The following is a 12,304-nucleotide window of genomic DNA, read 5'->3' as shown; positions in this document are numbered from 1 at the left end:
GAAATGGTGATAATGGTGTTTTTGGTTGCTTTTTGGCCTCTCCGGACTCTCAAGCACTCCGACTCCTACTCTAGAACTCGACTACTACCTAAACTACCTAAGTCTACCTCCTCTACCTAAGTCGAAGGATCTAGGCCAGACACACGCTTCCTAGACTCCCTCTAAGATCTAGAGAGTCCTCCACCCTCTGATCCTATCTAAATGTAAAGCGAGACTCTTGGCAAGCCAAAAATCCCAATCCCCAAGGATTAGTCTCGGTCACCTACCTAAGGTTTTCGTCCTCGGCAGCGGCGCCAATGTTGGACGGATACGCCGCGACGGACGTCAGCACAGCGAGAACTCACCTAACATGTAATGTCAGCTAAGGACGAAGCTCGATCCGCAGGCGTGTGGAAGCAAGCATAAGGTGTCAACCTACACTCGACCGACTCTAATTCCTACAGAGGTCTCTACCAATTGTCTAAGTCACAGCCTTCAAGAGTGCAAAAGAGGAAACTTCCTACAACGCTTTCTAGAGCCGAACACCCATCAAACAATCTCGAAACACCATAGAACTTGAAGGAGACCCTACTAATACCAATAGGCCGCTCTCCCTAAGGTCTATGAACCAAAATCACGACCCAAAACACCCGGTGCAGAAACACGTAGGATGTCTGGCCGAAATCTGCAGGTCTTCGTTTCCGAAATCTAAAGTGCATAATGTGTAATTCTACTCAATGTGAACGCGTGGATATGATGCAATGCAAAATCGGACAACGTATGCTCACCCAAACAACCGATGAAGCTCGTAGAAGGAGCTCACAAAGCCGGACCGTACGCTCGCAATGTTGGTATTGGCACGTAGCTCTCTAGTCGGGGACAACACGCTGCACTTCTCCGCACTCGATTCCGACCACCGTAGCACTCGTAGCGTAAAGACGAAGCTCACACTCTCTCTCTCGTACACAGTACGCTCACTCACAGACTTCGAACTTGTTTTTTAAAATGACAAAAGGATTTTTTTTCATTAAGGTCAAAAAGTGGTATATATATCTTACAACTTCTCAAACCCTAAAGTTCCAAAATCAACCATCTACTCAATCTAACTATCAAAACTGGGATACAATCCGGAAACTTCTATAAGTCCCAATATTTACAAGGTGAAAGATCGGGTTTTCCTCAATGAATGAATAATTACAAAAATAATAGTTCGCCGAGTAGTTAGATGCCGTGGGGTGTGTCCAGCTTCTAACAACATGGCGGATGGGATCCCCTCATGTGCCATGTCATATGATGACATGCCAAAATGGTGACATGGAATGATTAGGTGGCAAACAAGTAGAGGATGAGTTGGAGAGTTGTTGATGTGGAATGCTTAGTGGCTTGTGAGGTGGTGAGTGACATGGAAAGCCAGGCAAGCACCACGAACAAGTGGCACGTGAGGCGGTGGATGACATGGCATCTAAAGTGAGGTGGCATACAAAGTGGTACTTAAGGGGTAGTGGGTGATGTGGTAGTTAGGGTGACATGGCAAGCAAAGTGTTGAGGTCAAATTGTTCACTGTGGTGCTGTGGAAGGTGAGATGACATAAACTTTTGGTGATGTGACGGTCCCTTTATATAAAGTGGACTAGTCAACTAGGATTGGGAGAGAGACCAAACCATGGGATGGACAAGTGGCAAAATTCCTAAGCTTGGCACTTTACCAAACCTATGGAGGCACACCTCAACTGAATGGTGCAAGTGAAAAAGTGCCTTTTCCTAACTCAAATTCACTCAATTTTTTTTCCCAGAGGATCGCACAGTAAGAGTCATAAGATACATGAAAATCAAAATGAGTGACAATGTACATTATTAATTAGAATTTTTCTAAAAACTCTCTCAAGATTCTCTAAGCAGTCTTTGTTATTTTTTGAGCTAGATCTAAAAAAAGTGGACCATTAAAGATTTCAATTTTTTGCATGGTTACATTCTTTGGGTCAAAATCTATCAAATGACTGTTGGATTTTGCAAAATAATCTCTACATCATTAGATATCTAGTGCAAAAAATTATAGTTTTTGCAACTTATAATTCTAGCAAAGAAATAATAATTATAAATAATTATGTAGAGATCCAAAAGATTATCAAAAAATCAAGTTATATTGCTTGTGAACTGAATAATTGTTGCACAAAAGGGAAAGTTAAGCAAAGAAGCCTATATAAAGATATAGGTATTTGTTCATCAAAGTCACAATGTTGTGAGAGGGCATGACATGCTAAACCAAAGTAGTTCTTGTACACTAAAATTTCCATTTTGGTTTGGAAAATCGACTATCGAAACTTTCTATTGCGTTTAATTACACTATGTGCTTTGTGTGACCACCAAATCTTGCCTCTTCAAAAAGTAAGTGTAAGCAAGTCAAATGTACTCAGTAGTATCAAAAAACAAATTGTTTTTGGCAGTCTTGTTGGTGAAAACTGCTGAAAATGGGTACACCTTATCATGCACACACTCTACACTACGAACCAACTCTAATTCAATGCATCACTCCTAGGGGGGAATTATTTACCATATATGTGGTAGTGATGTGTGTGAATATACTTAGGACTACCGGGGCACGTTTTTCCTTAGTAGGAGGTTTTCCCCCGTGCATTGTATATACACCAATCACTCTAGCGCTATCTCATCCTTTTATTTGCGCACTAAATAATATACTCTATGTTGTGTGCCTTGAGCTTCTTTATCTTCTCCAAGATGTGTGTGTGTCCCTACAAGCTACAACCATAATGCCAACAATCCACTCTCCTTAAATTGTTTGAGCCGCCTCTTTTCAGACCGTGCCCATGCACACATGCACATGCACACGTGTATGCACGCGTGCACACGCACATACAACGTAGTGACGCATATGTTTTAGACATATTTGTGACAATGTTTGCAAGGTGACAAGGATAACACCAAATCAACAAGACTTTCACGTTTATTATCATACATTTAGCTTTCCTATGCCTACATAGTTGTATTGACTATGCACTCGATTATGAGGCAATGCACGACTTCCGTTTTTTATTTTTTAGGGGAGACAAATTGCCAACTCTGCACCCTATTTATGTATGATACATTATTAGTCCATGCACTGGATAGTTATTTCATATTCCGAACAAGGTTGTATAAATTTAAATTTTTTACTTCGGCTCTGATTTTGCTCATGGTTCTTTCAAAGGAAAGATTCTGTCAATTTCTTCCTTTCAAGTGAGTGCTCTCACTTCGTTGCATGTACATTGCCTGACCAAGTTGTAATTTGTTATAAGAAACAAGACAATGAGGCTCAATCAATACATACATGCAAAAAGTCCAACCAAGCATGACTAGGTTTTTTTCCGTAGAAAAAAGTGCTTTTTGCAAATGCTCTCTTGGTGAGGCCCACCCCCTAGAACATGACCAAGGGGATTGACAACATGCAATAAGTTTGATTAGGGCCCATTAGGGAAGTTAGAAAATAACCTTGAAACCTTAAACTAGTCACACATAACTATTTCATTATAATTAAAATTGTTTTGAGTACCTTACTTGCCTCGATTTTGGAAAATGCTCTATTAGTAGGCATCTTTTCAGATGCTCTTTTTTCACCCTCTATTTGTTCTCTCTCTCTCTCTCTCTCTCTCTCTCTCTCTCTCCCCCCCCCCCCCCCCCGCCCCCCCCCCCCAGCTGCGTCTGCTCTCTCCACCCAAAAGCCGGACCTGCAAACGCGTGAGGCGAGTGGCAGACGAAGAGGCCCGCCGGGTGGGGCCGGGGCGGGGGTGCTGAGACTTCCATGCGAGGGGGTGAAGACACAAGTGCTGCGGTTGCATGAGGTTGTAACATCATCTGGCTCCTATGGTTAGGCGAGTTCTTCACATACTAATGCAGATAGATTGAGCCTGCTCATTTTTTGAGGGAATCTAGAAACAATTGGATAAAATAACAAAGCCTTGCAAGATGTTATTTCGCTCTATCGATCACACACAGAATCCTTATTTCCTCTCGCCATCGCCTTTCGATTCCTATTTCTCTCGTTTTCTCTCGTTGATACTCTTTGGAACAGACGTGCACGCGCGCGCGAGGGGCCAGATCAGTCTGCAGCCCGAGCTGAGGACTAAGCTCAGGCCACAGGGGTTACCATAATCGCAGCTCGTTGGGATTTGCTTATTCAGACAATTTACAGGTTCAATGTGCTACGCATCCGCTAGATCAAGCCTTAACCGACCTTGCTTTAAACTTTAGAAGTTCGATCTGTGTGAGCAGAGATCAATCATGAAATGCAATGCGTGTTGGAGGGAGATTGAAGGCCGCGGAGTTGCCACAACTTGTGGTCACATCTTCTGTATCCTCCACAGATACAGGCATTCTTTTCATCTTCCAGCAGAGATGGCGTTGGTCTTTCATTGACAAATCATATCAGGTACCGATGATGCCGCTAAGATACTCAATTCCGATTCTTCCTGTCCATTATGCGAGCAAATCCTGTCGAAGAGGTATGACTGACGTATCTCCTTTATTGCTTCGGTGCGCTCAGTTATCTGCACATCTCTTCAAAATCCATACCGTTCTCTTTATGTTGTGTACTGTTGCAGCCTGATGAAAGCCGTGGACTTGAGTCCAAGCGATGAATGGCTTAGCGTAAGAGCTAGCTCCTGCTTGGCCTAAAGTCTTTTCCTTTGTGCATCCCATATTCATTAGGAGCAGCAGCTAATTTGGTCGTCGCTTATTTTGTGACATTTGATTATCAATGATATCTAATCATGGCATGCTTTACGAATTACAGATGGCGATGGCAGGCGTGCCTCCACATTTAAGTATCCTTCCATGCTCTGTTTTCCCGTTCTTCCACAATATTTAGTTAAGCTTCAGCGCGGCGGTCGGTTGTGTTTTCTCACTCAAGCTTCGTCCCATAGTCATGAAGAGTGCATTCAAAGGTATTTCCTTCTGGATCGGGCAGAAGGATGTTGAGGCACAGCTGACGATGAAGAAGGCTATGCAGCTGCGTCAGCGGTTTGAACAGATGCAGACTAAATTTCAGGAAAAGTTGGAGCAGCTCCACGGAGCTTATCAGAAGGCTGTCAAGCGGATTCAAGCTTCCGAGCAGGAGAAGGAGAGCCTTTCCAAAGATAAGGCAGAGCTACAGGACAAATATGCTGAAAAATCCAGGTAAAGTATCCGCTTAGTCGTACGTACTATCACTGATTTTTACTGCAGGAGGAGGTTTTTGTGAAGAAGTCGTCATTTTTTGAAGACGTGTGTACAATTAGCTGACTTGCCGAAGGCCTGGACTTCAGGCAGAAGAGAAAGCTTGAGGAGATGTATGACAATCTAAGGAACGAGCTTGATAACCTTAAGAGAGCCCGCATGCAGGCCCCACACCACAAGGATCCTTTCCTGGTCCAGAGAGCAGTGAAAGACATGTTTTCGGAGCCCTCGGGCTTTGAGGATCCAAATACTCGACCCAGCCCAGGTGTGAATTTTTGCAGCTAGTTGCAAGAACGCGGTAGATGGCTAGGACCTTGATTCGCTGCATGTTTTGCTATTAGCATCTGTCCTGCAGAAGAAATCGAACTAATTGGATGATTGGTAGGAAGGAGCCCCAAGAAAGCTTCAGTTAATTGATACATTGCAGGTGCTTCTTCGCGTCTTATTGCTCCAGTGACTCCCGGACAGACGGATTTCTGGCCAGCTGTACGACCTGTAAGGAACACATCCGACCTTCAAAACCTGTTTGATGTTTCAGCCATACAACCTGCGCAGATCAAACCAACCCGCGGGCTTAATCCAGCTAATCTTCTTACCAGAGGTTCAACCTCACCATCCGGAGCTAAATTACCTTCTACGACCAGATTGTTCACTCCAGGGGGTAACAATCCGTCCAATGCTTTGCGAAATTTGCTGCTTTCCCCTATGAAGAGGCCTACATCACGGCTGCGAAGCGAATTCACGTAATGTGGTGCTCTGTTTCCATTGTTCCTTTTTCCTCAGTAAACTATAAGTAACAGGTTCACTTTCAGCCTTTCCCTTACTGCACCATATCGTCCAATGCCTTTCTGCAGATCTTAAACAATTTTAGCACAAATTGGGCCGTCACAAGGCTTTTCAGAAGTGAAGGGACTGGGGGACTGCTTGCTTGAGAGCCATATACTCCTAAATAAGAAGCTAGCACTTGTATGGGAGAAAATCGCAAGTTTGTACACCGTACTTCCTGTAATTACCCGTGCAGAAATGTGCATGAAACGCGAACGCTTTCCCAATTTCCCATTGTAATGCAATACCCCATTGCCATTCTTTTCTTAATGATAAAAGAGGATCATTGGGTGTTACAATTATCCATACATGAACGAAGACGAGGTCTTGGTGAAGCTTTCGTGACGACTAAAGCAAAGCGCGGTGGTTTAGATCTCAGAAACTGAAAATCCATATAACAGCATCATATCTTGTAGAATATAAATAGCATTCTATGCTGAAATCCATATAACAGCTTCATGTTGTAGAATACGTATCATTGGCAATAGTGTAGTACTCTTGAGAATTAGTCTATACTTCATAAATGTATCAGTGGCATGTAGGAGACAATATCTGTAATTATAGCAGTGCTCCAAATACCAACTAGTTTTTCTTGTACTATGAGCTTTAACGAAACGAGTGAGACTCCCTCAGCCTCCGGTGGAGTGGCCGCCTTCGGTGGCAAAAAGAAGAGAACTTATTGAGAAGCAGGTAGGTTGTACCCATTTCAAAAAAAGAAAGAGAGGGCGAATAAAAAACGATACCACATCATCATTGAAAGGAATAAAACTGAAGAGAGGGAGAAGGGGCGAGCAAACAGGAGGCGGAGACGGAGACGGAGACGGAGACGGAGGTGGGTACAAAGCAGCAATGTGAGGTGGGATGAAGTAGCAGGAGGCTGAGGCGCAGACTCGCAGACTTTGTTGTTTTTTTTTAATTCACATTGCATGAGACGTGCAATCTCGGCAAGCTCAGGTTCAACTTTTTTTCTGTCTTAATCTTAGAGGGGGGTAACAGCACTGAGTTTGGGGCATCGGAGTGGTCTATGGCGATCGTCCCGTAGTGATACGTGTCTGTGGGGATGGGTTCGACTATTACGTTAGATTCTTTTAGAATATGAATCCTTTAACTAATTCAACTAAGGTTGAGAGCGACGATATCGTTGAGGGTAGAAGCAAGTACAATCTGTATACACACATGAAGCTCATATCATTGAGATTTGGAGAGAGAGAGAGAGAGATGCTTATCCTCAAGAAAATGGAAGCACTCTGCAACATTCCAGTTTATCATATTGAAGACTTGCCCAAGGTACACTTAAATTGCACAATAAATTCTTTCATATCCCTCAAAAAAATAAGTTATAATTGCTATTTCAATTAACTCTTTGAATAAGCGGCTGCCAAAAATAGAATGGCAAAGATTCAAAACAAAACTCGAGCCCTATTTGCTCATCAATTGCAAGGAAAACATGGTAATATCCAATTAATCCTTGATAGAAATTCCATTTGTAAAGACCCAATAATAGATAATCTGAGTAGTAGTGATTCTTGCACAATAGTCAACACAAATCATTTTGAATTTTTTGTCAGAATATTAAATACAAAAACTGTTGGGTTCAAGCCCTTGTTGGTCAGCCCGTGAGAACAAGTCTCAAGGCATGCAGCTATAGACCATCAGTTAGTGGAGTTTGCATGAGCAAAAGGTGTGGTTGATATCACCTTTTAAAACTATGTAAAGACTTCTTTTCTTAATGGAGTTATGAGAAGCGTGTTATTTTTGCTTTTGGCTTGTGTCGACTTCTTCTCTCTCTCTCTCTCTCTCTCTCTCTCTCTCTCTCTCTCTCTCTTCCTTCTTTGCACGCTCTGCACCACCATGGCTCCCTAGCCTCCTTCACAACAACTGGTATCAGAGCTCGTCCGACCTCGGCTTTGACTCGAGGAAGCCCTATGGGAACCGTGGCTTGCAGAAGAGTTGCGGCCTTCAGCGACCTGCGTCAAACCCCGGGTTTTCGGGCTCATCTGAAGCGCCCTGGGCTCATATGCCTTTTTCGTTTCTTCATCAAGCTCCGAATCCGCTCGTGCAGGCTGTTGTGTGTGCATCACAGTAGCGCAGGAAGATCATGCACTGTTTTTGGTTTTCCATTGAAGCTTGTTTTCACACACTTGTTTAAAGTGGCCACCTTCTTTGGTAATAGACCTGTAATCAAGAGGTCATTCACACCCCGCAGCGCGCAGTCTAGAATATCGATCAAAAGAGGCGTTCACTTGTTCAAATTTTGTGATTGCAGAGCAGCAGCAGTCTATAAACGAAGCTCAATGAACTCATGATATAAAGCGAGATCTTTTAGAAGAGGCCTTTTGGGTACATCGGACTCAATTGGAGAGACCATATGGCGACTGATTCGAAGTATTTTTTACCAACACGTCATAAAGCTATCCTTTGCATATTGAATATAGCATCAAAAGTCGACAAGTTCAATGGATCTGGCTTCCATACTTGGCAGATCAAAGTTAAAGGCTATTTGATGCGAAAAAACTTATGGAACGTGGTCAAGCCTCTCGCAGTCGACGAATCTGGAACATCCGCTGCAGTTACAAGGGCATTATCTGCTGAGCTACAAAGGAAAGACGAACAAGCTTTTGGTATCATCCAAACCTCCTTAGAAGACGATTTTATTCATTATTTGGACGATGTTGATTCTTCAAGTGCTGCCTAGATAGAGTTAGAGAAGCTTTTCGGTGCCAAAGCTAAGTATTCAAAAATGAGTTTAAAAATGGAATTATATTCCATCCGCATGCGTGAAGATGAAAACATTGCAGCTTTAGCCAATAGATTGAAGAGTATTAAAACTCAACTTGTTTATGTCGAAGCTTCAGTACCAGAAGAAGATCTCATAGCCATTTTGTTAAAAATTTTGACTGACAAATTTCATCAGATTATTACTGTTTTAAAAGAGAAAGATCCGCTGCCCTCCTTGGATGGTATCATCAATTCATTGCAGGAAGAAGAACGCAAGGTACCTAGTACCAATTCTACTATTTTTCCCAGTGCATATACAGTCTCAAATGCCGTATCCCCCACCAGTTCTTCTGATACTTCCAGTGCATATGCAGTCACTAAATATGCTGCTACAGCAGCTTCATCTCGACCATTCAATGGAACCAGATCTTGTGCCATTTGTGGGCGCAATAATCATCAGACGAGAGACTTGTGTTCACTGTGGTAAAACAAATCATCCGTCAAATAGGTGCTTTCAAAAGGGTAAAACTCAAATTCATGTGGTTGAGGGAGACACTGAATCTCCAATATATTCTGTTGACGAGGAAATTTTTTAGATCAACTCTTTTCATGTTGTTTAGTCAAAATAAATTGTACGGGCTATAGACACTGCCACCCATGAATGGTAAGACCTCCCAATTTATCAGTTTTTGTTCTCAAGTCTTATTTTTGTCCTACTTCTCATGAGGTTACTGGGTACACCTTAAAACCCAAGGTTTGGCGGTGAACCAAAAACTCCATTTTTGGTAGCTAACTTTTTTTGACCTACATACACCCTATCTGTTCAAGGGGGGGTTACTGATCTAGCACCAGGTTATGGATACACCGAAAATCCTTGGTTGTGAGAAAACCTAAAACTCACAGTTGACGAGTACACCAAAAACTCGAGGTATCATGAGAGGGTCTGTCTAGTTCGGGCTTGAGGGGGGGGGGGGGGGATTGTTGGGTTCAAGCCCTTTTCGGTCAGCCCGTGAGAACAAGTCTCAAGGCATGCAACTATAGACCATCAATTAGTGGAGTTTGCATGAGCAAAAGGTGTGGTTGATATCACCTTTCAAAACTATGTAAAGACTTCTTTTCTTAATGGAATTATGAGTAGTGTGTTATTTTTGCTTTTGGCTTGTGTCGACTCTCTCTCTCTCTCTCTCTCTCTCTCTCTCTCTCTCTCTCTCTCTTCCTTCTCTGCACCACCATGGCTCCCTAGCCTCCTTCACAACAAAAACTAAGAGAACATCTGGATTCAATTATACCTTATCACCTTAAAAGCTTTCGTCAAATGTACCACCTCATTCACCATTACAAGTCCTCTCCATAAAGGTCGATCTAGTAGGAGTCATCATCATTACATCATTAGCATCATCCTATTATCATCAATTATAAAGCATTACCATGAACAAAGTGTGGTGCTCTTATATATTGAACTACAGATCGATTTGCTATTTTTTTTAAATGGTTTCTCGTGAGAAAAACAACACAGAACCATGTAAATTGGGTTAAAATTGAAATAGTGAAAAAAGAATTACATGGAAAAAATTTATATCAAACCCTATACATTTGTTACTTGTAAAACCTATTTGTATACAATGTTTCAAGTGTAAACCATTGGCAGCTCTATGGATTCACTTATATTTAATCTTTGAGCATCATCAAGGACTATTTTGATGGTAGATATTGAAGATCTCACACGAGACATTGTAACATATAGCTAACCATGAGTGAAAATTGGTATAGCTAGATACAAAATTCAAAACTTTGAGTATTTGACCTTGTGTCTTGTTGATTGTCATTCCAAATGCAAGCTCCACAGGAAACTGCCTATGCTCAGCTCATAAGGTAGTCCACTGTAGAGAAAACTATTTGCTTTAGGATACCTTTGATTTTCCGCAAATTACTTTGCCAGTGTTGTCTTTCTAATCACATCATTATTGACTACTCTCGCCAAATTTGGAGCATCTTCAAAAGCTACCATATTTTGAAAAGGAAGATAAACTTGCAACCACATTGTATCGGGCTTCTCATCATGTAGCTAAAATCCACATACCCTCCAAACTACCTCAGATGTTGATACATAATGTGCCTCTAAATAGATTTTAATTTCATGAAGAACAACTTCACCATCTTGAAGAAAAATTGTGGCTCTATCATGGCCCTTATACACGTACTTGTAAAGATATTTTACATATGTGATCATTGAGCATATCTCAACATTGATGTGTGCTTTAAATCTCAATGAGAGAAGTGGATTGTATGGCACTGCCCATCGATTATCCACCTTCATTTGTTTTGATAGCATATAATTTCCATCAATTAGTTGCATGTATGTTGAACATCCATCACCATCAATGCAAGTTTTTGCACAAAACTTGCGTGGATATTTGAATATACACTTCCCTTCTAACATGCATGTTGTATTTGATTCAAGAAACCACATAGATCGTGAATATTACAATGGGTTATAACATTCTACAAATCAAGAACCCTTTCTTTGTGTGGCAGTTCATCACAAACCATTTTATCAAAATGCAAAAATGTCAATTGACTTGCACTCAAATGCAAGTATTGACAAAATGTGTACATGAGAAATTCCTCTTTTTTGAAATTCTATCACCCATTGACATGTCCAATGACATCTTCAAAAATAGAACCTTGTATAAGAAAATGCATCAAGTCTTCAAAACTATGATAAAAGACTCGCATTGTCAAATCAGAATGACCAAAAGCAGTTTACCCTGGCAATAAGGCATCATTAATCTCTTTCCAGTGTGGATTGCATGTGAAAGTTATAGATAGGTATGGCTTGCCTCGCTTGCGTACAATTGCCATCACATCTTGATAGAGCTAATACTTATGATGTGGCACATCCACAAAAGATGAAGGCAAGAAAATCCTTTGTCGACATTAATGTCTCTCACTCCTTCCACCCCATCCCTAGTTGTCACCATGTTTGCAAGGCCTTGATAAGTTTCCACACAAAGTTCCCTTTGATGATTTCTCAACCATAGTAGCCTCCATGAGTAGCCTAGACTCCTCCATCATACTATAAGCATCAACAATGTATTGCTACATAATCTACCCCCTCGTAAAAGACATTCTGTGGTGTCACTTCTTACTTGTAGCCTAAACATATAATATTGCTTTTGAGTCATAAAGCGTGTCCTTCTTTCAATATTCCCACCGACATCATTATCAAAGTTAGAATTATTGGTATTGATATTGAGAAGAGGTATGTATGGGTGCCAACCATCTTCACTTCTTGGATATAACAAAACATATAATAAAGGCATCTATGAGCGATGCAAGGTAGAGATTCTTGTAAGTCCTCCTTCCCAATATTGCAATACAATATCACGATGTACCACATTTATTTCATCTCCATGCCTAGGTGTGATTGCTTCAACTTTTAAACCACAGGGTGCTAGGTATTGCCAACCATTTGAACAAGCTTCGGTAATTACCATATGAACCTCACGTAAACTTTGCAAAACATCTCTATCTACATTTGGCACATTGTGTAATCTATTATTCTATGTGTCAAA

General features: G+C 41.5%; 1 protein-coding gene across 5 annotated transcripts; it reads left to right on the top strand.

Annotated features, from left to right (window-relative positions):
- The first annotated feature begins 3,670 nt into the window (after positions 1 to 3,670).
- Positions 3,671 to 6,315, top strand: HEI10 (RING/U-box superfamily protein). Of its 5 annotated transcripts, none has more exons than XM_086515067.1 (9): positions 3,671 to 4,164; positions 4,245 to 4,323; positions 4,402 to 4,474; positions 4,574 to 4,619; positions 4,765 to 4,795; positions 4,895 to 5,147; positions 5,276 to 5,451; positions 5,641 to 5,929; positions 6,041 to 6,315. In XM_086515067.1, the coding sequence occupies exons 2-9, from the start codon at positions 4,254 to 4,256 to the stop codon at positions 6,045 to 6,047; spliced, it is 945 nt and encodes a 314-aa protein (XP_086371193.1). In that variant the 5' UTR covers positions 3,671 to 4,164; positions 4,245 to 4,253; the 3' UTR covers positions 6,048 to 6,315. The 5 variants fall into 5 exon arrangements, with proteins under 5 accessions (XP_086371193.1, XP_086371190.1, XP_086371192.1 ...); XM_086515064.1 differs by having other exon boundaries at positions 5,614 to 5,929; XM_086515066.1 differs by having other exon boundaries at positions 3,671 to 4,323; positions 5,614 to 5,929.
- The last annotated feature ends 5,989 nt before the right edge of the window (positions 6,316 to 12,304 follow it).

This window comes from Adiantum capillus-veneris, chromosome 6 (genome assembly GCF_014529385.1).
Source record: "Adiantum capillus-veneris isolate H3 chromosome 6, ASM1452938v2, whole genome shotgun sequence".
Taxonomy (NCBI): domain Eukaryota; kingdom Viridiplantae; phylum Streptophyta; class Polypodiopsida; order Polypodiales; family Pteridaceae; genus Adiantum; species Adiantum capillus-veneris.
This window is presented reverse-complemented; position numbering and strand designations above follow the sequence as displayed.

Coding starts and splice junctions, on each gene's coding strand:
- HEI10 (XM_086515064.1), top strand. CDS start 4,254: ATGAAATGCAATGCGTGTTGGAGGGAGATTGAAGGCCGCGGAGTTGCC. Junction 4,796..4,894: donor AGGCGTGCCTCCACATTTAA/GTATCCTTCCAT, acceptor TTCGTCCCATAG/TCATGAAGAGTGCATTCAAA. Junction 5,148..5,275: donor AAATATGCTGAAAAATCCAG/GTAAAGTATCCG, acceptor CCTGGACTTCAG/GCAGAAGAGAAAGCTTGAGG.